The following is a 27,352-nucleotide window of genomic DNA, read 5'->3' as shown; positions in this document are numbered from 1 at the left end:
GCTTCTTTGGGGCGTTTTTGTCGCGCATTTCCATTGGGATACAGCCAAGTAGCCCTCAAACGCGCGTTTGTCGCGCGTTTTTTTACTGCAAATCGCGCAACAAAATCCGAATCTCAGTAAAAACGTGCATCACGAAACGTTCGACGAACGTGCATATTCGATACGCCTAGGTGTGACCCCAGCCTTAAGATTTGAAAATGATAGAGAAGCTGACTGGTTGCCATGCACAGCTGCTCTGGATTTTGTCTGCTCCAGTTTTGATAAATTCCCTTCATTATACCTTGGCTTTAAACCGCTGTATTATAAGCATTCTAATTGTCTCAGTCAGTCCCATCTAACAATTTAAAATACAGGGCCTTGCAACCAACGCTTAACTTAACTTAAACATATGAATTATTTAAACCATGTTTTGTTCTAAAGCAATGTGAATAAAACCAAAGAAAATGGAGTTACATGTGATCAGGAATTCGCTTCTATTCGCAGTCCTTTTAGAACCAGCAGAGCACAGCTTCCCAAATGACAGCAGTGGGGATTTTCCTGTGACAGAACAGATGTGTGTGGGAATCCATGAAACTTAAGGAAGCGGCATTGTTACAGAGGATGCTCCAGTGTGGATTGGTACAGCTAATGCTAAACTATGGCAGAAAATCTATGAAAGTTGATGGCTGGAGGCTAATTGTGACCTCGTTTAAAACACAGCAAGTCCAAAGCCTGGGTATATTACTATTTCTATATATTGCATGGGGCCGCTAAATCTTCTGCCTCAGTGTTCCACAGAACAGGCTAGCGCATTAAAAAAGCATTTCTAGTTTACCTATAGATGTAGCCGCTACCCTGTAGAACATCTTAAGTGATAGGTGCAGTAAAAATCTAACCTCCTCCCTTTTCCAGCCTCTGTCTTAATGCCTGGGTAATGCAGACATTTCTTTCCCACAGCAATGCTTTGTCTCAGGCTGGTTCACATTAGGGCCTTGCATTAATCACACAGTTCTGTGCGATCAATGCATGGTATCGGGCAATGAACCTACCATGTGTTAACAATGCCAGAGGTGCTTTGCATTGTCATTCATTTGAATGGCACCCCAAACACACCTCCCACCTGCAATGCGATCGAATGCACCACAACGCATGGTACCACAATACTTTGGACTTTTTTCCACTGCACCACAATGATTAACACACGACCCCGGACAGGGAATGGCCCTTGAGAATTAGAGGTGCACTGAAATTAACTTTTAAAACCGAAAATGAAAAAAAATTTCAGGCCGAACACAAATTTTCTCTTTTTAATAAACTTTTTAATTTTTTAATATTTTATTTTTATTTGTAATAAATATATATATATTTTTTTTACTTTACTGCTGGGGGATTTGAGGAAACAGATCCCTGATATTTGTCTTTTAAAATAGAAAAAGAGATTGAGGACATAGTTTTCAATCTCTTTTTTTTTTGCAGCCCCAGTTATCAATGAACAGGAATCCTCTACAAAATACTGAGTGTTCCTGTTCATACATTGGGGAGATAATATGAGTTACTGTGTCCACAATCATGGATGAAAAGGAGGTGATGTACATCACCATTCATTCATAATTGGGGACACAGTAAACATACTATGTCCGCAATTATTTACAAACACTCAGCGATCACTGATCTCTGACTACTTGTACCCGCTCTTCATCCTGATACGCTGTCACAGGAGGAGGAGTGGGCGGTGCAGGGAGGAGAGCTTGTTGAGAATGATAGCAGCCTGTCCTGGGCATGTGCCAAAGTAAGATCAAGGTCTGCCATTATACTCTATGGCATTCCTCATTCAGCTTGCTGCATGTGCTGGGCTGGGTGTAGAAAAAGCTGTGCCAGAGGAGGCCACGGTCTGCAGTGAGAAGTAAAGAAATATATACCTATTGGTGCTGTGGAGGCGAAGTTGCGAAAATATTGTTTAAAGCGGAACTCTGGGTAGATTAAAAAAAGACACAATTTAATGCAACTCTATAATTGTTACCCTTTCATTAAATGTGTGTGTGTGTTTTTTTTTTTTTTTTTAAATGCAAGCAGTGTAAGTACCTGAATGTGACCTGATATCAAACTCCTGCAGTCCCTGTATTGCAGGGTGTGTGAGGAAGCATGTGGCACAAGGAGCCAGCCAGTCAGTTCATGTGCTGATAGGCAGATACAGCAGAGTGACAGAGAGATGAGCTCATCACTGTGCTGCTTCTCCTTTTACTGTCCAGTCACAGAATAGGGGTGGGTTTAGGATGATATGGGCTCAGAGGCAGTGGGTTGACTCATGCTGGGCATCAAACTGAGGACATCCAACGACAGAAAAATGTGCTGTGAGGAAAATCTCTGGATTGAAGAGGAATATTGCAGCAAAAGCTGGTTTTGTTTTATTTTTTAATGGACTATTTGTTTTTATCTTATTTTTTGGGCTGAAGCCATAATGGTTTGGGGCCAACTATTTTTTTTTTCTTCATTTAAAAAGCTGAAAAACATGTGCTTTGTGTGTCAGCGTGGGTGCTTGTCTACTCAGTCAGGGGCACATGTGATAGGGTGACATCGCAGGAGAACAACTGGGGGATCCTCAAGTATTATTTCAGTGAAACTTGCAGATTTACTAAGGCTGGGTTCACACCTAGGCTTATCGAATATGCGCGTTTGTTGCGCGTTTCGTGTCGCGCATTTGCCGTGCGATTTGCGGGAAAAAAAACCCTTGACAAACGCGCGTTTCCAAGGGCTACTTGGCTGTATCCCAATGGAAACGCGTGACAAAAACGCCCCAAATAAGCTCCTGTACTTCTTTGGGTGTAGGGTGTTTTGTAGCGCGTTCATACGGCCTGTAATACGCCCAGGTGTGAACCATACCCATAGGAAAAAATAATGGGATTTCTGTGCTTGAGCGTTTTGCAGAGTGTAGGAACGCGCTACAAAACGCCCCGGTGTGAACCGGGCCTAAGATTGGAAACGAGGCATTAGAAGGTTTACTGCCCATGCCATTCTCTTCAGCTCCTGCCAAGGACAACATGTGTGCGAGCATGTCATTGCAGCCCGGCTAGGCGATGAGCATAGTGCTACAGTGATTGGGTGCCCAATACAGAAGGCTGAGTAATCCAAACTTGGAGTAAGAGCACCTTGGGAGGTATGTGGGCCATAATCTGTATGCTGTGCAGGTTATGGCAGGACCACTGGGAAACCGCAATCGCACAGTTCAACTTTAACTCCCACACAAAGCAACCTAGCAGTGGTGTCTGGCAGGGCTATGTATATATCTTGTATTATAGGACTATTGGGTGTATTATATTGGATATGTATGTATTCAATGTATGTATGTATGTATGTATTTCTGCAGTGCTTTGTTGAGTTTGATTAGTTTTTAATAACGAAGTTTGAAAGCAGTTGACGTTACGCCGTGAAGTATACTTCCTAAATATGCAATTGAGACAATTTTCAAAGTCTCTTGTGGCATTTTCTGAATTACATTCTTATTTTAACCATTTCTTATGTGGTAATGCTCACGTTACATGATATAATGTGTTGAAACTCCATCTGTACCAGCCAAACCAGTCTAGAGGTGCACTGCTAATGAGGTTTACTTACCACGCATACCACATCACTAGCCCGGAGTGATGGAACCATGACATTGCCTTCTAATGTCAGCTGATTGAAGTTTACTTATTAGTGAAACGGTTAATCTGATAATTTGTAGCTAATAGAGCTCATTTAGCCTGCGTCCTGCCTTCCGACACTCCCAGGAGACAGTAACACAGACTCATTAGCAGAAAACTTGTTAATGGCATTGTTCTTCTTGCAGAGTATTTTACACATTTATCTTGCAAGACAATTAGTTGTCTAGGTGCTGGAGGAAACCTGCCGTGAAAAAGATACATAGGTTCCCATTGCAGATCCTTTTCTATAAATCATGGTTACCTAGCTATTCTACTGATTTATTGGCTTTGGTACTTTCTGGCTTGCTGAGAATGGAGGTCAAGATAACTATGGAGACTCTGTAAGAACACAAAAAGTTGTTGACAGAATGTAGAGCCGTACTGACGAGTAAAGCTCCAAGCGATACCCAATAGTGTTGGAGATTTTCAAGTCCGTTCTTTACCTCCACGTTGTTATTGGACTGTCTCATTAGCCAATAGGAATGTGCGGGAAGTAGCAGGCATGTGTCAATACTATCAGGAAGTGGTAATGCTCTGCCCATCAGAATGGCCAATGATTTGGATGAATCGGGCAATGGAAGCTGCTGTGGGTACATCACTATATATCTTGAAGTAACTTTTTTGTTTTTCTTAAAGTGACTGAGTCTCTTTAAGGCAGGGGTGGGCAAACTCTGGCCCTCCATGTGTGGTGAAACTACAAATCCCATGATGTATCTGTCTCTCTCTCTCTGGGAGTCATGTCTGTGGCTGAGGATCTTGCAATGCCTCATGGGATTTGTAGTTCCTCAGCAGCTGAAGAGCCACAGTTTGCCCACCCCTGCTTTAAAGAGACTCAGTCACTTTAAGAAAAACAAAAAAGTTACTTCAAGATATTTAGTGATGTACCCACAGCAGCTTCCATTGCCCGATTCAACCAAATCTTTGGCCATTTGATGGGCAGAGCATTACCACTTCCTGATAGTATTGACACATGCCTGCTACTTTCTGCTTCGTGCACATTCCTATAGGCTAATGAGACAGTCCAATAACAACGTGAAGGTAAAGAACGGACTTTAAGGGCTTGATCATACTATGTTTTTGTTTTCTGAGCTATGCCTGTTCTTGTCATTGTCATATGCACTGTGTGTCTAGTGCATGAAAGTCCTGATCCCTGTGACTTCTGGGACCTGCAGCCTTTCCATCTTTTTTCCCTTCTGCTCTTTGTTTGCCTACAGCAGGCTGAGGGTAGGAAACAGCTTGATTCTCCCATCAACGTTAAGGCTAGGTTCAGATATCGGTGATCCCAGGACGTGCGTCCCGGGCCACGCGATCGTGCAAGATTGCACACAGCGATTGCCATGCGGCTCCATTGAGTTCAATAGGGTTATATCTGCACGGTAATCCCTGAAAAAAGGTACGTATACCGCCTTTTTGCGACACGCACCGCAATTTTTTCAACCGTGATCGTGCACAGATGTTGTTCCGCGCGATCTACCTGGCGCAACTGGGGTGCCATTAGAAAATAATGGCACCGCCAGCGTGATCATCGGTGGTGTGCGATTCCGTGACCGCGCGGCCAACCATGTGGTTTTTGTGCACGATTGCTGCGCGGTCACGGATCGCCCTAGTGTGAACGTAGCCTAAATAACATGGATGGAGGAATCTGCCCTGTCAGCATTGTATTTGTACAGCCAGTGGCCATGGCTGTCAGAATACCTGAACAGTGCCTGGCTTCTTCGATTTTTCTGTTGAAGTTTGTAGAGCCGGGTGGTGCTGGCAGAGCCACTCACTGTCAGAAAGGGTAAAGTTATAGACTCTTATGAATGCATATTAGGAAACACCCATTTATACTAGTAACTATTGTAATGTATCGATGGTTGTAGAGTGTATGGCCACCTTAAGGTCTTGCGATGGTTGTAAAGTGTATGGCCACCTTTACAGCCTGATGTCATTAACAGTGGAATGGGCATCCCGGGTTGAAATAAAAATGATCTACAGTGTATCCAGTTTAGCTTCCTATGTATGTTCAGTTTTTACATATCATGTACTGTATTTTTATATGCTAGCATTCATTCTGAGTGTTTTTTATTTATTCAGACCTGATACAAAATCACAGCCAGTCCAGGTACTTACTGAGGAAGAGATGAACAAACTTGGCGCCAAGATTGTCAAAGCGGAAATAATGGGTAACATGGTAGGTCGCAGCTTCCATCTCAAATATTGTTTTTTTTTACTTTTGACTGAATTTTGGAAGGTGTCTGAAATTTCATGTTACAAAATCTGTGTGCTGTGGGACAGTGACATACAGTTGTGTGAAAAAGTGTTGGCCCCCTTCCTGATTTTTCATTGTTTTGCACGTTTGTCACACTTTAATGTTTCAAATCATCAACAATTTTTTAATATTAGTCAAATTTAACACAAGTAAACACAACATGCAGTTTTTAAAGAAAGGTTTTTATTATTAAGGGAAAACATCATCCAAACCCACATGGCACTGTGGGAAAAAGTGTTTGCCCCCTAAACCTAATAACTGGTTGGGCTCTTGGGGTAATCGGGGTCATTTTGGTTGGCCGCCCACTCCTGGGAAGGTTCATCCCTGTTCCATGTTTTCGCCATTTGTGGATAATGGCTCTCACTGGTTCGCTGGAGTCCCAAAGCTTTAGAAATGGCTTTATAATCTTTTCCAGACTGATAGATCTCAATTACTTTCTCATTTGTTCCTGGATTTCTTTGGATCTTGGCATGAATTGTAGCTTTTGAGGATCTTTTGGTCTACTTCACTTTGTCAGTCAAGTCTTATTTAAGTGATTTCTTGATTGCGAACAGGTGTGGCTAGAGAAATTGAACTCAGGTGTGATAAGCCAGAGTTATGTTTTAACAGGGTGGGGTGGGGGGGGCGGCAAACACTTTTTCACACAGTGCCATGTGGGTTTGAATTTTGTTTTCCCGTAATAATAAAAACCTTCCTTTAGCAACTGCATATTGTGTTTACTTGTGTTATCTTTGACTAATATTTAAATTAGTTTGATGATCTGAAACATTAAAGTGTGACAAACGTGCAAAACAATGAAAAATCAGGAAGGGGGCCAACACTTTTCCACACAACCGTAGTTCAATTGCAAGCAGAGAAGGTTAATGTGGACTAAGACCAACAAACAATATTTACTTATTAATACATTAACCCTGCTAAGCACTGTTTGCATTTAACCCTTTTGCTTCCAGAGCCATTTTGGCATTTTTTTTTTTTTTTGCATAATCCTGAAAATGGCTTAAAACTGTCCAAAATGATGCGCTTTCCTAAAGCAAGATCCCAGAGAATAAAATAGTGTCAGTTGCAATTCGTTATGTCATATGATATTAGCACAGCAGTTTGTTAAAGTTTTCAGTAGAAAAACATTCAGATAAATTTTAGTACACACAAAAACAATATAATACCCAGTGTTTGGTAAAATATAAAACATGAGGATGTGCCAAGTAAATGGATACAAACATGTGAAGCTTCAAATTGCGTGCACCTATGAAATGCAAAAAAACATTGGTATCTTTTAAATGAAAGGTGTTTGATTTTCTTATAACTTTGTTTTGTTTTTCAATTCTCCCAGAAAGCGGACAGTTACTTGACGGAGTGTATACACAGTACAGCTGCTACAGGGGCCAGGAGTCTGTTTATAGCTCCCTTCTGCCATGGATGTACTTGCATCCGTTGCAGCGAAAGATTTACATTGAGCACATAATATAACCCGAGTAATAGGTGAGCAGGCCTGATTACGATTAATTCTTGTTCTCCTCATTGCAGGGGGTGACGCTTGTTCCCCCTTTTTGTGCTTCAGTGACACCATGGGACCTCAATCTTGTTTTCTTGGTCCCTTCAGAGCTGCCCTTTGATTAATGATATTTCTCTGCCTTTGCTTACTTGCAAGGTGTCCTTGTTCGTAGCCAAGACTTCTGCTAGGCATGTTTCTGAATTAGTGGCCTTTCTGGTCATCCATAAGAATAAAGTTGTGCTGAGGCCTAAGTAAATCTTTCTCGCAAAGCTGGTCTCTGTCTTCCACCTTAATCAGGACACTGTTAGGTGTATTTGCCTGACCATCTCGCAGACCTATGAGCTTAAGGGGAAAGTTCTTTTGTTTCTGGTCAAGGCACGTTCCATTGGAAGTGTTAGTGCAAGCTTGGGCTTTTCAGCAACAAGCCCGAGATCTGTAAGGCTGCCACCTTGTCCTCGGTGCCCACTTCTGCTGCGCTCTACACAATAGATTTTCATGCCTCGGCGGATACCAGTTTTGGCTGTAAGGTCCTGTAGGTGGCCCTGTAATCATTGGGTGCACCTCTGTTTCTAGTTCTCTATTCTAGTTCTTCACTGTTGTGGTTGTTGTTCCTTGCACCTGTTAGCCATTGTTTGCTGTCCACCCCTGTTGGACTGTGTTTGAATGGCCCAGTGGTCTAAGACTTAACTCCTTGTGCCCTGTGATGTACTATCAAGAATACAAGATTTTGTCTTACCAGTAAAATGTGTTTGGATGGAGTACATCACAGGACACAGGAGCTTCCCCTCTGTATTCTGTGATCCACTTTGTATTGCTTTCTACAAAACGGAGGCGGGCTGGAAATGGGAGGGCTTATGCAGCGTTGTATGGCAGCTTTGAGTGATTTGCCAGTGTCCAGTCACCTGAAGTTGGCTGCATAACCCAGTGATCTATTAATTAACTCCCTGCATCCTGGGATGTACTCCCAATAAATCGGTTTTACAGGTAAAACAAAAAATCCTGTTTTGTCTAAGCAGGGATAACCTGTAGAATAGGTTTTCTTTAATCCCCCTCCCCAGCTACACATACTCTCAGAAATCTAGTTTTCAAAATCTAGTTCTAAAATCGTTATGAAGTCGTAATTGCATAAGTATTCCTTCTCCTCACTGGTAACCCCCTAAGTAAGCTTTGCTGCCTTCTGAGATCATATAATTAGAAGAGTGGAGTCCACCTGTGTGCAATTAGTTCCACATGATCTCCAAAATATATACACCTGTTTCTGGAAGGCCCGCAGTTTGTTAAAGTGTCTAAACAAACTGCATCACGAGGAGCTATCAAACTATGTCAATGATTTGTTCTGAATAAGCAATGACCAGGTTTGAGTTAAAAAAAAAAAGAAAATCAAACAAAGCAAACCTTGAATCCTTCTTCAGGGCTTGTTCACACGACATCCACATTGTGTCCGGACCAGATCCCTGCGCTCATGCACCCAAAATGCATCCCAATGTATCCCTATGTGTTTTATGGGCTACAGTTCTCACGAGCGCAGTCCGTTCTGGACCAGACAGACAAAATACTGCATGTCACATTTTGTCCGGTCCGTAAACGCAAAACGTGTTAAAAACGCACTGCACTGCAGCTAACATAATGACAGCCCCACTCCAGCTTTTTTTTTTTACTGGAACGCGTCAAAAACGTACAGCACCACGTCTGCAGATCTGCTCCAGATCTGGTCCGGACATCGTGTGAACAAGCCCATAGAGTTACCTTGGGTCTCTTAATTGCTTCTCTACTTCCTCCCTTACCTGGTCTTTGAGTGTTTAACTTTGCCCTATGGAATGTTTCAAGTGTAACTTCAGGTCTGAAGCTGCCCATACGCCTATAGATTATCTGCAGATTTTCTATGATCAGATGGAAAAAGTGCAACAGATTCCTCCATCTACGCTACACTGTGTGGATGGAGGAATCTCCCACTTAGGCCTCGTTCACACCAAAACTGCATTGAAAATGCATGCGTTTTAGCCATTGCGATGCAATGTGTTCTACCGTGTTTTTGATGCGTTCCGATGCAGTTTTTTTTTTTCCCCCTCAAAATGCAAATCAGACCATATGTCACTTCCTTCTTCCTGTCACAGCACTTTCTTCCTTCATTTTCTAGCTCAGACATGCTTCCTTTGCTTGAAGGCATGGTATTAGTGTTGGCTATAGCTATTCTCACCCAACGTAGGAGGTTATTATAATATAATAATAATAACGTCATTATTGGGTGCACCCCTTGCTGAGGGTCAGAGATTTTTGATTATTAGATTAGCATCCATGTCTGCCATGTTTCCAGAGCTGCTCCATTCTAATCTCCTCTACCAACTCACAGGAAGTCCCCAGAAGATGACATTACTAAATCTGTGGGTTTTTGTTTTTTAGTTGCGTTGCTTTGCGTTCCGTTGCATGCGCTCGTATGCGTTTTTGATGCGTTCCGAAGCAGCTAAAATAGTGCAAGCAGTACTTTTTCTGGCTGCATTGGAACGGACTAGTCTGGTGTGAACAGAACAACAGAATCCCATTGGAAATCATTGTGCTGCGTTTTTGATGCAGCTCAAAAACGCAACGGACTGCATCTGATGTGAATGGGCCCTTAGTGTGCAGCACTCAGGGAGGGCAAAATCCGGAGTGGCTTCTGCGCCCTCGCTACGCCTAACAAGGACACTCATCTTAACTCCATGAAGAGAGTAAGTATAAAAGTAAACAAAGTGCCGATGTGGGTAAGCAAAGACATTCATTGTCCTGCTTCTCTGCACTTTTATTAATCTTGTTGTTTTTTGCAATCATAAAATCTCTCCAGGGTGCCATGTAAACTAATAACACACACTATCGCATGCCTACATAACTGCAAAATTAATAGTTTAATTATATGGCATAGTCGGCAGTAAGGAGTAAATGTTTGCTGTTTGTTGCAGATTATCAATTGGGTGCACAGTGATTGGTTGCCTACTTCACCCACAAATTTACATAATGCTGCTTTTTACATAAAACAATAATACAAATACAATAAATTAGAAACTACTTTCTTGCTGAAGACCGAATGTGAATATTTGTTCACAAATGACAGATTTAACAATAAATGAAATGGAAAGACATTGCTTCTCAAGCATTTAAAGTGATATTAAAGCCAAAAGGGTGTTAAGCTTTTTCAAGTGCTGATGAAATCACGTACAATTGATGCTGCTCATTTGTTTAAAAGTTTTAGTTTGCAGCAGAATCATCTGATCTCCTGAGCACTGGCCCTGATATCCTGTTTTAGGCTCCTTTCTCTTGCAGGGTCCTGTGGAGCCATCCTTGTGTATTTTAGTAAGTTATGTGTGTCCACAAACACAGGCACAGCAAGGCAAGTCACTCTCCTGCTCCCCAATCTTCCCTTCTTTCTTTAAACTAGTAGATGGATAGTTGCTGGAGACTATGCTGTCCCCTGTGATCTTGTACTGATCAGGAGGTTCAGGGAAGCCTAGCTGTGAGAGTTGGAGATGTGACCCGACTATCAACTACCTGGAAGTATGGAATGGAATAGAAGATTAGGGCATGTGATCAGCTGTTACATTAGGACATGTGTAAGGGTATCATAATGCGTCCTCTGAGCTGCATTGATACCTTCTGAAGTCCACTTTGTTAACCTACTTCAGTGCATACATAAGGGTACCACTCTATTTTGCATACCTAAATAAGGATGTATAATGCTTTTTTTTTTTTAATACTGTAATTGTACATGACACTTAAGATACTAAACAGATGTGCACTGCCACCTTCAGGCTGCGCAGGCTAAAGGTTTCTTTTGTCTTGAAACCCTCTATGGCCCTCATAGCTGATAGTAACTCCCACACCTGATCATTAGTGGGGGCCTAACCTGTCAATGACAGCTGAGTTTAAGAGCTACCAGCCACAAAACGTGTCGGCTTTTACGTCTGAAACGGAGGACATTTTTAATATATCCTCAGCACAGGGCATCATGCAGAGGAATATTTATTTAAGAATTTTGGGTAGGAACGGGTCAAACATTAATTGGAGGGAATTTATCCGAACTGGAGCAGACAAATGCGAAAGCAGTTGCCCATGGCAACCAATTAGATTCTATCTTTCATTTTCAAAACTTAACTGAAGAGCAAAGCTGATGGGTTACTATGGACAACTGCTCCAGATTCTGTCAGCTCCGGTTTTTCATAAATTCCCCCCCCATTGTATTTATTTCTGTAGGACCCATCAGGCTATATACCTGTAAAGCATGCTGCATTGTATCTTCACGGGCCTGGTTTTCATTATTTAATTAAGAGGGATTCTGGTAGAAACAAAACACCCTGAACACTCTTAGCACGTGTTTTTATATAACAAGAACCAGAGACAAAATTCAGCAAAAATACCCTATAGCATTTTTTACTTAGATAAACTTTTGGGGAAAAAGAAGACGCTTTTGGATGCTTTTGGCTTTTTATTGTCAATTCTTTTTGAGGTCTGTTACTTCATTTTCGCAAAGAACTTAAAGTGATTTGATTATATTTCCTAACTTTTTAAAGCAATGTTTTTGTCTTGCAGACGCTGGCTTCAAAACTTCGAGCTCAGTTGGAAGAAGCTCGTCAACAGAGACAAACCCAAGCACAAGCTCCCGTGAATGTCAGAAGAGAGAAATCGGAGGTAAAGTCCTGGCTTCCAGCAATTAAGGCGATTTTGTGCTGGTAGAAGGAGAATTATTATATGGTATTGATGACTTGGCTTTGTAGAAGTGGTACTTTTTAAAGGAGAACTATGAGGTGAGTGAAAATCATAGTTCTAGCCTCATAGTTCTCACAGTTCTAGCCGACCTGTGACATTGAAACTGTCACAGGTCGGCTCAATAGATCGGGAAGTGAGCAAACACATACCGTCGCTCGCTCACTTGTCCATCTATCCCTGCAGAGAGCCGTGACTGTCACTCATGGCTCCCTGCAGGGATTCCCCCCCCTCCCCTGTCCGATCCTCCAGCGCTGACTGGTGGAACGGACAGGGGAGGGGCGGGCACAGCTGGCTCTGCCTCTAGATAGGCAGAGCCAGCTGTCAATCCCGCAGCTGGGTGGATCTCGACAGTAATGTCGGGATCTGTCCCGGCTGCGGCATCTCAGTATACCGCGAGCTGTAGCTCGCAGAATACTGAGCTTAGGGTGACGGGAGGGCGCTAGTTTGTGTCCTCCCGTTACCCTTAGGAGAACTATGGGGAAAGACACTTACCCCATAGTTCTCCTTTTTAAGTATTTTTTTTTCTTCAAATATCGATTTTTTTTTTTTTTAATTATTTTTTTTTAATTAGATTTTCAAATAGCACAAGAAAACAATACACAAACAGTAGGATCAACAGTAGTAAATGCTCTCGTAGATCATTTCCCAAGGTAGCTTGGAGAAAAGATTACATAGCATAGTAAGGAAACAAACAAGATAGGATACGTAGGGGAAGAACATTGAATAATGCTAAATGAGGAAAGGGAAAAGAACAAAGAACAAGGGGAGGTGTCGCAAGAAAACATACCAATTTAAAGGATCCACGATTTCCATTTGTTGTCAAATTTTACTGCAGAGCCAGTTGTCAGCGTGTACAGCCTCTCAAATTCGTAGTGTAATTGTAGAGTTTTAATAGTTTCATTCACAGAAACACTTGATGTACTTCTACAATGTCGGAAAATAGTAAGCTGGGCTGCTAACAATGTATGAACAACCAGCGGACGATATTAAGTAGGAAAATGGTCAATTCCTAATAGCAGGAGACCCAAAGCAGGGTCCGAAAGGTGTAATACAACCAGTCATAGATGAGATTAGCATAAAAATACGTCACCAGTAACCAGTAAGGGACCTGCATGACCATAGAATATGTAGGAGAGATCTGACCTGACCACAATTCCTCCAGCACAAAGCTAAAACAGAGGGAGAAAATTTAGACAAGCGGTAGGGTGTCGTGTACCATCGCAAGGAGATTTTGTGGAAAATTTCCTGGAAACTTGCGTTTTAGTTGCCTTTTGGAGTGAGGTTGGGGTCAAAGGCCATTGATCCGGGGAAAAAGGCACTCCCAACTCCCTCTCCCAATCCAAAAATGCTTGAAACTTGGTGAAAGATTGTTTATGTTGTAGGTAGGAGTAAACGAGCCATATACCCCCTTTACGGCAACGGGGTAGATGTGAAATAATCCCAGATACAGTTTGGTATTCTTGGCCAAGCATTAAGTAGTGATGGGAGAACATGTGCGAGTTGAAGATATCTAATATGATCATTACTAGAGAATATAAATTGGGACACTAATTGTGGGAAGGGCCGTAGCTTAAAATCAATGAGTAAATCTTGGATATAACGCACACCTTGTTGAGACCAGGAAACTTTTAAGTATTTCATAAAACTTGGTGCTTCCTGTAAATTATACATTTTTTTTTTGTTTGAGTTTAGATGTTGAACACTGCGCATGTCTGAAGAACAACCCTCTTCTACATGCGCAGTGTGTGGCGGTGAATTACTTTTATTTACTATTAGTGTTTTGCACGGCGCCATCCGTGTGGTCACCTGGGGGCACCACATATACCTTGTGGTTTTGAGACCGTGGCAGTGCGAATGGGATTTGGACTTTGTTCTAAATACAACCAACACATTTACCTCCTTTTCTTCTAATGATAAAGCAACTGATATTGAAAACCATTTTCCTACGTTCTCACATAATTAGTGTATTTGCTTTCTGTATGGAGTAGAGCTGGCATTGCATTATGGGAGATTTTTTTCCCCTTGATTCAGCTAAGAAATACTGGGCAAAAAGGGTGGCCACGTGCAGGAGTTCAGACTTCACACAGATACTGGCAATGGAAATGGCATGAAAAGTTTTTTTGGGTGGTGGTTGTGCATTCCATTTCTGTTATGTGGCAGTTTTAAATGATCATTCTGAGCAAAGTTCCAAAGTCCAAAATAAAAATGAAGCCTTGAGACACAGGGAATGCAGCTAAACCTAATCAGGGGTCTCTCTACAGTGAGAATACACCTATGATGTTTTACTATTCATTTTGATTTCCTTTACTTCAACAGGAGACGAAGCCTCTCTCTGCCTGTTCAGGCTTAATTACTTACCTAGCAAGTCTTAGAACAAGGGCATTAGGAAATCTGTTTCAGGAGCTGGCCAAGCATGTCTCCCCATCTTGCAATTGATTTTTACATTACCATCCGAAGTAGAATGAATCTGTGCGCTCATCAATTCCTATATGCCAAGGCTATAGAATGCTGGTGACAGGCTCTATTTTATGTTCTGTAGGATTTGCATTACTCTTCTAAACCCCATCTTCATGTAAATTGCGTACAAAATGTAACCCTAGTACAAAGCAAAAAAACCCAAACATTTAAAGCCCATCTCTAGGCAAAGAAAAAACGTCCCCTTCCAGTGTGGTGCTCCCTCCCCCAACCCCCCGGACTGCAAGGGTTAAGTGTTTTTTTCTGGACGACTCACCTGATCCCGGACTGCTACTTACCTGATCCTGGACTGCTCCCCCCCTCATGCCAAAAGTCAGTGCTCACTAGAATGTCCCTCAGCATCCTCCCGTCTAATGCAGTTCTGTGGACCCTGTTCTTAGACATGATAATATCGGCGGTCCTTAGACCGCAGGAACAAAGGGGGGAAGAGGCTGTGGGGACCGGTCTATCAGCCTGGACAGATATGGCGGGAGCAGGAATCGGGTAAAACAGCTTTTGTAGTAGCACTTGCAGTGCGGGGATAGCAGAAGTTTTTTTTTGTTTGCCCGAACATGGGCTGTAACACTTGTAAAAAAAGAAAAAAAAAACTTTAGCAGCTGCCATATAGATGGAGGAGTTTTAGAGTGCATTCACACCAAATTCGGAAGGAAATTGCAAGTCAATGGAGGGTCCATTGACTTGCAATTGTACCTTCTGATTTCATTCCGATCGGTTGCGTTGTGATCCGTTTTTCAACGAATGCTAAAGGAAGGGCACCAAAAAATGAATGGGGCTAGTTCACACCGGATCCGTTGTGTTCGGTTGCACTGAAAATAAAGTAGTTCATGTTCTCCTTTTTTTTTTTCTTCAGCGCAACGTAATGCAATGGATCTGGTGTGAACCAGCCCCATTCACATCCGTTCTTTTTTTGGTGCCCTTCCGTTGGCATCTGTTGAAAAAACTGATAGCAAAGCAACGGATCCGGTGTGAATGGGCCCTTAAAAAATGAGCATCAGATTTTGGCTATTCCTGCCTGCCCTAAAGGAGCATTTTTTGAGCCCCATATATATTGGCCATTATGATGCAGTGCTGGGTCATATATTTCAACCCCAAAAACAAAAATCCACAACACTCGCCGCTCAAACTCTACAGTCATATTCATATGCTGAGGATTCTCGAGGTGCTGGCAAGAGGATGTATTTTGTTTTCTTTTTGTTTTACTCTTCTGCTAGCAATTGTGCTGCCTATGAGTTCTCACCAGCAGTAGGATCACAAGTGTGTCATTGGCCTCACCATTAGGGATTTTTCCCTTACTTCCTGTCTGGTGAAACTGTAATCACCCTGACATTTAGCGAGGAAAAAAAAAGATATCTGTATTACCCTAACGGAGGAAAAATCTCTGTAATGGAGCCCCTAATAATAAAAGCCTAACGGGAGTTGTAATCCTTCCTAACGTTATCCCAAAAACTTGGCAAATAAGAAGTTTCAGCTGAACGCACTTTAATGTCATCTAGGAAAAAGCGACTTTGGACATGACATTTGCTGGTCTTCCCTTTCTGAAGAGATGATGCTAAACAGTGTTCTGACATTTGGTTAAATGACTAGCACTGTCGGGGGTTGAATTCCATACCTGGAGTGAAAGCCAAGTATGTACCTCCCATTTGATATAGGAGGGCGACCTTTAAAGGGCAAGGTAAAGCTCAAACTCAATCATTCTTTTTTCAGTTTTAAGTAGAGTGGGTAAGAGTCAGAACAAGGTTTCATTGTTGTATCCCATAATTGTGGAGATTTCCCCTACTTTCCTGTCGTGTTGACACCAGGGCAAGAAACTTAAGGGTGCAGATTTCACTAGGGATGCACCGAAATTTCGTCCGAAAATGGCACTTTTGTCAAAATGCTGAGTGCCATGACGGCTGAAAATGCGGCTGAAAATCCAGTGTATCCCAGCTTCTCTTCTCCCCACTGGGCGCCTACACAAGAGGAGTACAGAGGATGTACTTCCTCAGTATACTGACACAATTGCACTCAGCCCTGTGAAGATGCAGTTGCTGTGTCACAACTCTGCCTGCTGATCTACAGCTTCGTATCTGAAAAATGTAACATTGTCATTGGGCAGCACAGTGGCGTAGTGGTTAACGCTTCTGACTTGTAGCACTGGGGGTCCCCGGCCAGGTTATTATCTACAATGAGTTTGCATGTTCTTCCTGTGCTCCCGTGGGTTACCTCTCGGTACTCCGCTTTCCTCCCACACTCCAAAGACATGTTGGAAGGTTAATTGGCTCCTGTCTAATTTGGCCCTGTATGTGAGATAAGCAGCTTACAATGTAAGGTCCCTAAGGGCAGGGACTGATGTGAATGTGCACTATGTAAAGCCCTGCATAAAATTGTCGGCCCTTGCCGTGGGGCTACCACCGGCGCTGTATAAAATTGTCGGCCCTTGCCGTAGGGCTACCCCTGTACTGCAAGGGTTAACTGCTCATTTTTGCCTTCACGTCCTGTACGCTGTATTGGTCGTGATTATTCGGGGACCTTAGATCACTGCAGGCAAAAAAGGAGCTATTGGCTGGCTGTGCTCACAGGAAGTAGGCACGCTCCTCCACATCTGGTGGTAGTGCCCCCTCATATCCTCCTTTTGGTTAGAAATCCATTCTCTCATAAGGGTCATAACTGGTGTCACATTGGAATTCTCTGCAGTCTCCCTCTTACTATACCACTTTGATGTCTCCTACCACATCACCAAGAAATCTCTGGCACTACACCTGCTAAATGCAGCCAAAACCGTGATCCCTAGACACTGGAAAGCGACAAATCAGAGTGGCTAACTCGAGTAGACACCGTGGCAAAAATGGAGGAATGAATCGCCTGTGACAAAGATACCATGCCTCAATACCTGAAAACTTGGACAGCCTGGCATCTATTTAAAGGCACGGACGCATAAGATACCCTTACTCAGTAATAACTGGCTCCTGAGGCCCTGCCCCCTCTCTACCCACTTCCGCTGCTCCCTCCACCCCTGCCCTCCTCTCACACGCCCTCACTGTATTTCCAGTTCTAAAGGAAGCGGGCGGGAATGAATGGATTAATGTCCCTCTCTTTCTCTCTCTAGCCCCTTCTACATTCTAACCTTCTCTGACTCTCTCTCCCTTTCTCCCTAACCGTCTTCCGTTCTTCCTGCCTTCTTTCCTCTCTGATTCTTCCTTCTCCCCCAGCTCCCTAAGAGCCCTGAATACATTCCATCTTTTATCTCCGCCTCCATATTGGGTTCTCTTCCTAAAACAAGCCCTGATACCCATACACAACAATAAGCATTTTATTTAGTCTTCAGCTCAGCCACCAGCCGGTGTCCCCCTTAGCCCTGAGCCCACCCACTCCAAGAGATGTTTATGCAACTTTTTAGCAACGCTTGGGCCTACAAACCTTATACATCTCACTTTTACCTCCCAAGGATGCACATTGGGACATGTTGGCTGGGCACTGGGCAATCTTTTATCAGGTACACCGAGGCTTGTTCCCTGGAACTCCACTTCCCCCACCCCCACTTATGGTACTGACTTTACTTTATATAAAGTTACAATATTTCTTTGTACTTGGTTATTACATGAATGTTTGATATTTCTTATCACAATTAAAATGTATTTGTGAAAAAAAAAAGGAGCAGTTGACCCTTGCAGTGCCGGATTGCTCCATTGCAAGGGTTTATGCCCTTTCTGCCTGAAGTTCTTCTTTAAAAGCAGATTTTTATAGAGATTTGGTAGGGAGCAAAATGCTGAGAAGTATGCACATGTGACAATTGATTGTATTAACACAATATATCATTATGTACATTGGGCAGGTGATATTTCCAATTGTATTACATATGCAGGCTCTGCTTCCTTGCTGTAGATCTTCACAGCAACTGATTCTGTGTTCTCATAAGTCCTCCAAACAGGGTCCGTCTCACTGAAATGAAGAGTCTACAGTCTCTAATCACTTGCGAAACCCACAATTCTCCTGGTAGCCAAAGACCATGTGATCTAGGCTAAGAGCCAGAAAAAAAGCAGGTTGTTTTTTTTAAATTTGATATATGTGTGGCAAGTAGTTTTTCCTCAAAATCTGAATGTGATTTAGTAATGCTATGTGCCTTATTGAGTTATGCAAAGTGTGAATTTTATTGATAGGTCCGCTTTAATTTGTTTAAAAAGCAATTAATTTCCTCTTTGGTAATTGCTTCCTCCTCGTTTTCATCATGTAAGCAATGATCTGTGTTCTCTGCACGGCAAGAGTTGACAAAAGTAATTTAAAAGTATCTAAAAATATATCACCTATACCACAGCTATTTGCATTGACCGTAATTTACCGCTGCCTTTTCTGTCACTGGCATTTTAAATTATAGATCTCACTGGGTATTGTGTATCGGTGTGGAAAATGAATTCACGGTAATAGAGACGTGGTCAGTGGAGCTTTTTAAGCATCTGCCATAGGGAGACATCTCTGCATTACAGACATAGTTAGAGAGGACGGTGCTTTAGTCAATGTATTGGTGCTCAGAGCTGGATTATTTCATTTACAGGGAGTATTTCAGTGGTTGTTTCTCTTGTTTTACTATGTATTTCTCATACCTGTCTACCTTTTTCTTTATTTTGCCCTTATGTATACTTTAAAATAAGAAAACACTGCAAGTACAGACAAAATACCTGTCGATCTGTTAAAAATCGAATGTGCTTCTAACTTGCTTTTTGAGCTGACAACACAGCAGTAAAAGGGTCTCAACAGTGTTGTCAGTCCCGTCTTGTGGACTATATAACTGCACCTGTCCCTCACCCCGTTTTGTCTTACCCCACATGTACATTTTGATTTCTTTTTTTGATTGACACTAAACTCGGGCGTTAAATCTTCAAAATGCAGTCAAGTACCATCATTATTAACAAAAATGTATCTTATTTGTTTATCACTCGGCTTTAGATCCTCAAATCATCTCTGAATTGGTGCTGACACTGTCCTTCCTTCTGGAGGGTGGCTATTTTTGTTCCCCATGGTCCTTGTGTGTGTTGTTAAGTAGTCACCTCTCTAAGCTCACTCCTGTGATGGACTACAATCTCACGTTTAGTTTACTAATTGGAATTGAGATTGTAGCAGGGTGGTATAGATAGGGTCACCCATGGATCAACCTTCGGCCTGAAGAAGGCCTAATTTTACCTGAGACTTTGTGCAATTTTGAATCCATGATTTTAAAATAAATGATGATCTCAGGTTTTTTTGGATTGCTATTATGGATCTATGTATAGCCTGAACCCCCAAGCACCTAGTAAGTAAGTAAGAAATAAGGCTGGGCTTCATGCGAACTTGGTTCCCCTGTGTTTACCCAAACCTGCTCAAAACTTTGACTGCAACCCCCTCTTCCTGACCCAATCTGTGGCAGCAGTTACAATAGGGGTGTTCCCCACCCCTTTTTGATGATTACGGTAACTGAAGGGTGGGTAATGCATCTTCCCGCAGCTGACTGTATCGAGAGAAGGGGTGGTGATCAGCAGGCTTGGGCGCGTTCAAGCAAACTGGGTTCACACATAGCCCAGCTTCGTCACTACTGGTAAGATGCCACCGAGTACCAAGAGCACGTTACTTGGCCATATTGTTTGTATTATCCCTTCTCTTGAACCTTAGTGTAATGACTGAGAATCTTTATACTGACACTAGAGGCAGTTGTCAGCCATGTCAGTATTTTAATAGAACGGAGCTTCTTCACCTGTTTAAGAATTCTTAACATCGCTCTGAAATTTAACTAGAAGCAGTTAGACAATCTTGGTAAGAATTAATTGCTTTATTTTAGATAAGCACTAAAATCTAAATAAGCTACTTTGTGATATTGTCTTCCAGCTTTACAGCTTTTTTGTTTTTTCAACAAGCATCCGGAGGGAAAAGCATGCATTAAATCAGCAGAGGGAAGGGCAGACTGTTGGCTAATATAATACGACACACAGTTCTTCATTAGAAAATCCTGCAATCTCTCCAGCTATTGTCATTGCTCTGTCTTCATCTGCCCCCAAGTGCCTTTGTATCTTTTATGACAGTACACGGGTAATGTTGGTGTGTAACTGTCTCTTGCATACTAAAGACCTGTCTCAAGAATAGGGCAACTTAGTCACGTGAGGCCTCAAAGCCATCAAGGACTCAACAAATGAGATTTGCATCAGTTATTTCTGATGCATTCTGATGAGCCCAGTTACAGGTGTATCGCCATCTCCAAGGTCTACAGTAAGTGACCCTGAACACTAAGGTGACCTATGGCCTCCCACAATGCACACAATACCTGGATGTCTGCATTTTTTGCATCCTTACTGCCTCATTTATTATATTCTTGTGGCTACTGATGAATTTGCACTGAAATGTCTACAACTGTACTCTCCAGCTCCCATTTTGGTAGGCTGAACTTATAATTTGGTATAAGTACTCTCCTTGGGCAGCGTAGAGAGACCAATTTGCCCAGGAGCACTGCCTTGTATCATTTTATTTATAATTACTCAGAGGCTCAGCATTGTAATGTAAAATTCAAGTCACATTAAGGCAGCGTTTTTTATATTTGTCTTGGGCCCCATGTTTTATCAAGATTGCCTCAACAATGACATTTGTTAGACTTCCACACCAAGTCTGGCCATGAAAAACATATGTCCCACTGAGACATTTGCCATGCACAACACATCATTGCTTTGTAAAGAAGGACTTGTTGCAATGTGCTTTTCTTTCCTTATAATAAGAGATGTTCAGACTGGAATGGTAGTCATGGCCACTGTAAGCCATTTTTTAGGCTTTTGTTGATAAGCAAAGCATGTACTGTTGTGGTAATATACTGTGTATCTATGTATCCTTGTTTTCACTACATTAATGCACAGTATGCAGATGCAAGGAATGCATAGGACTTGTTCACATGGGTGTGCACACCTGCGCAGAAACCTGCTCCTTGGAGGGACAGGTGCAGTGGGTTCTTGCATGCAGTCGCCTGTACATCCCTTTATTGTCAGGATCCTTCCAGGCTGCAACATGGCTCTGCACTGTCAGCATTTAGTGGGCAGTAGCCTACATGCTGAATTTAGGTCACTGGGGTTCATTAGTAATTGTACTGTTGTGACCCAAAAGAGAACGAAAGCCAAAAAAAGTTTGATTTTAGTTCCCTTTTAACTTCTAATTTATGACTTAAAAACTTAATTTCTTGTCCTTTTGTAAATTCAGTGTCACAGCAGAGGTGAGTGATGAGCAGAGAAGAGTGGTGGTAAGAGGTGGTTGGGGAGATATTTTGCAGAGTAGAAGGAGATTGTAGTTATGCAGAGCAGGGTGCTTGCTGAGCCGTTATGCAGTGCTCCTGCTCCCAATTCTCCTGTTGCTCGTAGTCCTGATGTAGTGATGTCAGTGCTGCCTCTCTAGAGCTCCAGAGCGGACAGTGAGGCGACCAGTCACCCATGGCAGCCAGCAGTGACCGACCTCTACCACCAGAAATGGAGAGCCTGCACAAGAGCAGCAAAAAGTTACCAGCACATTGTAGGTCACTTTGTTGCCTTGATGAAGGGACCTTGTAAGGCACAAGAACATTGTTGTTTATGCTGATGTGAAAAAGGTGACATTAACATATTGGAGTGCTGGTGACTTTTGGCTGTTATCGGATTCCTCAAAGGCGCCATACGCTGTGCAGCACATACAAGACATTTTAAAAGACAGAGAGAGCATTTTTTTCAAAAGGCATCTTATTTTTTTTTCTTTCAGTACAAGACAAAACAAACCAGGTCAGTAACGAAAGTTAGACATTGAAACAACAGGGTCTGTGTTGACTTGGTTGTTTCATACACTCTCATATTTACACACTGGTCTCTGCCTACTCCCCCATAATAAAAAAAAACTGTGTTATAAAGAGGTTGAAATAGATTAGCATACTTACAGCATGTCTTAGTGCAAAGCTTATACCAGGGTCACAACCGTTGCCAACCATGGCCCCTGCTTTTTGTAGACTCATTTGGACATGCCTTGTAAAAAAAAGTTGTTTCTATTTTGGTAAAATGTCTTTAATATTAACAAAGGTTTTTTATGTCTGGCGTGGTTGGGTCCTTTCACTTTAGTAAAATTACTTTTCCGACATAACAGTAGTAAAGTTAGCCGTTTGAGGTGTTTACCCATTATGTGACCTGTTAATATAGCAAGGAGGTAGAATTCAGGGAGGAGAGCCAGATCAAAGCCCAGAGCCTGTCTGATTAGCTGGTGTATTTGTTGCCAGGAAGGTGATATTTGAAAATAAGACCAAAAGGCATACAAATTTCTACTGGTGTTGAAAAGCAATGGTCACATTTGGCCAATTGGCTGATCTACAGTTTGTAGGTATAAGCACAGAGGCTTCCCATTTATTCAGAAAATATTTTACTATCAAGCAGTTTCTGAATGGGGAGGAGCCTCTGTACAGAGTGCTTCTCCCCATTGAGAAACTCATGAATGAACGGGACGTGATGTAAATCACATCCTGTTCATTCATTTATAACTGGGGACACATAGTACTATGTGTCCCCAGTTATTTACAAACACTGGAGTGATCAGCCGGAGCTGAGCCGCTGTGACAGAACTAAGGACGAGCAGTGAGGGGAGAGAGAGGCGCTGGCTGTCAGATCTTGGCCGAGCGTCTCTCTCTCTCCTCACCGCTCTTCATTAGTTCTGTGACAGCGGCTCCGTCCGCCGCCGGTTCCTTCACTTCTTCTCGGAACCCCGCTGGGGACAGCAGCGGGGATCCAGAGAAGCGGCGGGAGGAGAGGACATGGCGATCTACCAGTGATCGCTACGCGATCGACTGGTAGATCGCGATCGCTACGCGATCGACTGGTAGATCGCGATCGACCTTGTGGGCACCCCTGGTATAGGTGGATAAAGAAGTGGAAACACATTTTTATCATGGCTTTGCAACTCAGGACCACCAGAGGAAGAAATAGACTGGTGTGGGACAGGTATGCTGTAATCTAAATAATTGAGGAACACTTTATTAGGCACATCCATCCCGCAGTTTGTCTTTCATTCCCCCTCCCCTCTCTTCTCCACACTGGTGTCTCCAGACAGTATACATACCACATTGGCACTAAGACCGTCCCTTCGACTTGCCCTCCTCCCTTCTGGTGTCTTAGGACATACACAAGTAGAAGACATAAAGATGACAGAATGAAGGAGAAGGCAAAGACGAAGCTGAACTGATGGTCTTAGTGCCAATGTGATATGTGTATTGTCTGGAGACAGCAGTGTCAAGGAGAGAGGGGAGAAGGAATGAAAGACAAACTGCAGGATGGATGTGCAAGTGTTTACTCTGATAGGATGTGCCATTAACGTCTGCACAGGTTCTCACGAACACGCTGCAGCCCCTACAAGCTGCCTGCTGTCATTCAATGGGAGAGGAGGATCCCGACAATATTGTCAGTATACTTTCTCAGCACAGAGCTTAGCCCTGCCCACAGTATATTACACTGAATTTTAAGCGTATGTTGCATTTTTTGATTATAGGAGTACATTGCAAAATGTACTCGTGTATCATAAGTAGAGGTGCACCGAAATGGAAATGTTTAAACCAAACCAAAACAAAACAAATAAAAAAAATTGTCAGGCCGAAACCGATACCGAAAATGTTATTTATTTTATTTTTTTCAATTTTTTTATATATTTTGTATTTTTTATAAACTTTTTAATTTTTTTATATTTATTTTTATTCATTTTTTATGAAATATTTTTTTTTTTTTACATTACTTTTAGGGGCTTCGGTGAAATATTGGGGGTCTAGACCCTTGATATTTCCCTTTTAAAATAGAAAAAGAGATTGAGGACACAGAGTCCTCAATCTCTTTTTCTGTGTCCCCTGTTATCAATAAACAGCAATCCTCTATGAGTGTTTGTTCATTCATAACATGAGGACATGGTATGTTTACTATAACCACAACTATGAATGAACAGGGGGTGATGTAGATCACTTCCATTCATTCATAATTGAGCATATAGTTAACATACCATGTCCTCAATTATCTACAAACACTCAGCGATCACTGATCACGGAGTGTTTGTACTTGCTCTCCTCTCTGACACGCTTTCACAGGAGGCTGAGCGAGCGGTGTAGGGAGGAGAGCTCCTGTGACAGAGTGGCCTGTCTCCGCCCACACACCGCTCTGCCGGACTGTGATAGTAGGCTGAGCAGTGTGGGAGGAGAGACGTTGGCCACTCACACCACTCTCCTCCCGCAGCGCTCGGCCGGCTGTCACACTTTCTCTCCTCTCCGCTGGGACACAGAGCAGCGCCCAGCGGGGAGGAAAGAAAGAAAGAATGGATGCGCCGATGTATCGGCAGGAAAATGGCACTTTCGGCATTATGCCAAAAGTGCCATTTTTGGCCGATATGTTTCGCCGGCCGATATATCGGTGCATCCCTAATCATAAGGAAATAAAAATTAAAAAAAGGTATACCGCATAGTTCTGCTTTTATTTCTTGTTTTTGCTGCTTTTTCAGGAATGATGAAGAAATAACTCCCAAAGTGGAGAGACCCAATCATTTTGTTTAAAGGGCAAAACCAGAGTGAGATTCATTAGCTATAAATGTTAAACACTTTCTACTCTTCTGAATAATTTAATAAGCACTTCAGAAAGAAAAAGTCCAGCTTTGTGGCTTAAGTACTTTATGCAAATGTTTAGTTCAAACTGTTCATCTACCTTGAACACTTCATTACGAATGCGTGGTGTTCTACATCAGGCCAAGAACGTTGAAGAAAAACAGTCTGTTAAAGAGACCATTTCACAACCATACAATAAAAGATCAAATCTGAACTGCTTACAGCCCAAAAAAGATATAGTAGTGTACTTGTACTCGCGTGTCTGAGTGTTTTTTCTTTTTTGTTTTTTTTTAATGGTTTTATGTTTGGCATTTTGGGTTTGGATACCAGGACCCCGTGCTGGTAGTCTGGTAGTTCTTGGCTCATGTATCTATAAATCTGTGAGAAAAAAAACAGTATTTTTTTTTCTAACTTTTTTCAAAAACAGTAATTATAGGCAGACAAGACAGGATGCTTAGATATATTAGTTTCAGACACAAAATGAAAGACCTCTTCACATAGTAGCAGTAGCAGCTCTGAGACTATTGCTGCACATCTTTCTTAGGTGAGAGGGAGCCCAGCACAAGAAATAGTTGTTTCATTTATGACGTGCCATGCAAGCTGGGACAAGCCTCAGAACCCCACTGATAAGCCATAGGTTTTGGAGACTGAGTCACATTGTGATGACAAAACCCGCGCACCTCTGGGCTTTGGCAGCATCAGCAGTGATGTTAAAACAGCTGACATACACCTGCCAAGAAACATTGGGGGCAGATGAAAGACTTTTCCACTTTCTGCTTGAGCCAACTTGGGAAACATAATTGAACTACAAAAGTCACTACAAATAGTGAAATGTCAACTTTTACTTTGGTCTTCCTTCCTTGTTATTTGATTGATGGGAGATGAAAACCATCGATCATGGGGAGGGTCGGTTATATCAGGGCAGTTGCCATGTGAAATTCGTCCAGTAGATGGCATAAGTCAGTTATCAAAGGTTGTTATCAATAATTTAGTTGGTATAAAAGGTTTGGCAGAAAGAACGCACTACTTCACTAATTGGGCAAAGCTTGGTATCAGCAATGCAGCTGCGTATATTAAATTTGGAAGCAGAAAGCTTGAATCAATTAAAAGGCAAAGATTGTTATCAGCAAGACAGTGAGGCTAGCCATAAATGCATATGGGACCCAGATTCCATGGGGTGACTCCAGTGTAAGAACCGGTCTAAGAGCAAGCCGGGATCATGGTTTGGGGGAGAATAACTTTTTTATTTTAGCTCCCTTGATAAAACAAGCAGTTAACCCGTGCAGTGTGGGGGTAGCCCCACTGCAAGGGTTGAGATTTGATTTGCCCAGAGTTCTGCTTTAAACCATTCAAATGACATCTTCTTGCCCATGATGGGAGGATATTTGCTACACGCTACACACAGACTCCAGATATTACACACAATATTCTGCCCCTCATAGAACCATAGAATCTTTTTGTCCATCAGAATGACCTGTAGAAGGCCTGCCTCCCAGAAACTGAAACCGTGTTTATTTCAGACAACATACCTGTTTCTGTCTCCCTAGGTTTTGGGGAAATGCCTCCTAAGACCAAGTTCTGCAGAGCCCCTTCTGCATGAACCAGATGTACAAACACTCCTGGGGAAGGAACTTGATAGGTTTCTCCTGGAATTTGATACTCAGTCCACACCATTCCTAATCACATGGAAATCGCATATATATGTAATGCAGGGCCTTCTGATCCAACAGGGAACCCGTCTACAGAGAGGGAGAGATTTGCAACAATCTCCATAATGGACCAAATATGCGCCACACAAATAATCTTTGGCTCACACTGTAGCAGTAGTAACTCCTCTTTGACCGGTTAAACAGCATCCAGTTGCACAAAATTAAGGCCCAACAGGTCAAAAGTTGCAGGACCTGGTATGAATTTGAAAATATGCCAGGGAAAATTATAACATAAACACTTGGAGAGGAGAGATTGAGGATCTATATTCTTTACACAGAGACTAAGCATGGTAATAGGACTAAGAAGTTGTGTGAGATTGTTCAGGCCTTTTTAGCTCATTATCAGGATAGGCTCCATAACACCTCACAATACTTTGCTCTGGCTAACCACAAAAGCCACTAGGTCATAAGATCTCTATATCTTCACTAAAATTCTGGCTAACAGATTATTACCTTATGTTAAAACCC

At 42.4% G+C, this 27,352-nt stretch overlaps 1 protein-coding gene across 1 annotated transcript in view; it reads left to right on the top strand.

The window, feature by feature from the left end:
- CWF19L2 (CWF19-like 2, cell cycle control (S. pombe)) overlaps window positions 1-27,352 on the top strand; it is a 151,254-nt gene that overhangs the window by 29,279 nt on the left and 94,623 nt on the right. Inside the window, exons 6-7 of the mRNA XM_018569741.1 lie at window positions 5,736-5,832; window positions 11,960-12,058. Of these exons, the coding sequence (XP_018425243.1) occupies window positions 5,736-5,832; window positions 11,960-12,058 (196 nt within the window). The remainder of the gene's footprint in view (window positions 1-5,735; window positions 5,833-11,959; window positions 12,059-27,352) is intronic.

The sequence above is a fragment of the Nanorana parkeri genome, unplaced genomic scaffold, assembly GCF_000935625.1.
Source record: "Nanorana parkeri isolate BGI_ZX_2015 unplaced genomic scaffold, ASM93562v1 scaffold1385, whole genome shotgun sequence".
Lineage (NCBI taxonomy): Eukaryota > Metazoa > Chordata > Amphibia > Anura > Dicroglossidae > Nanorana > Nanorana parkeri.
This window is presented reverse-complemented; position numbering and strand designations above follow the sequence as displayed.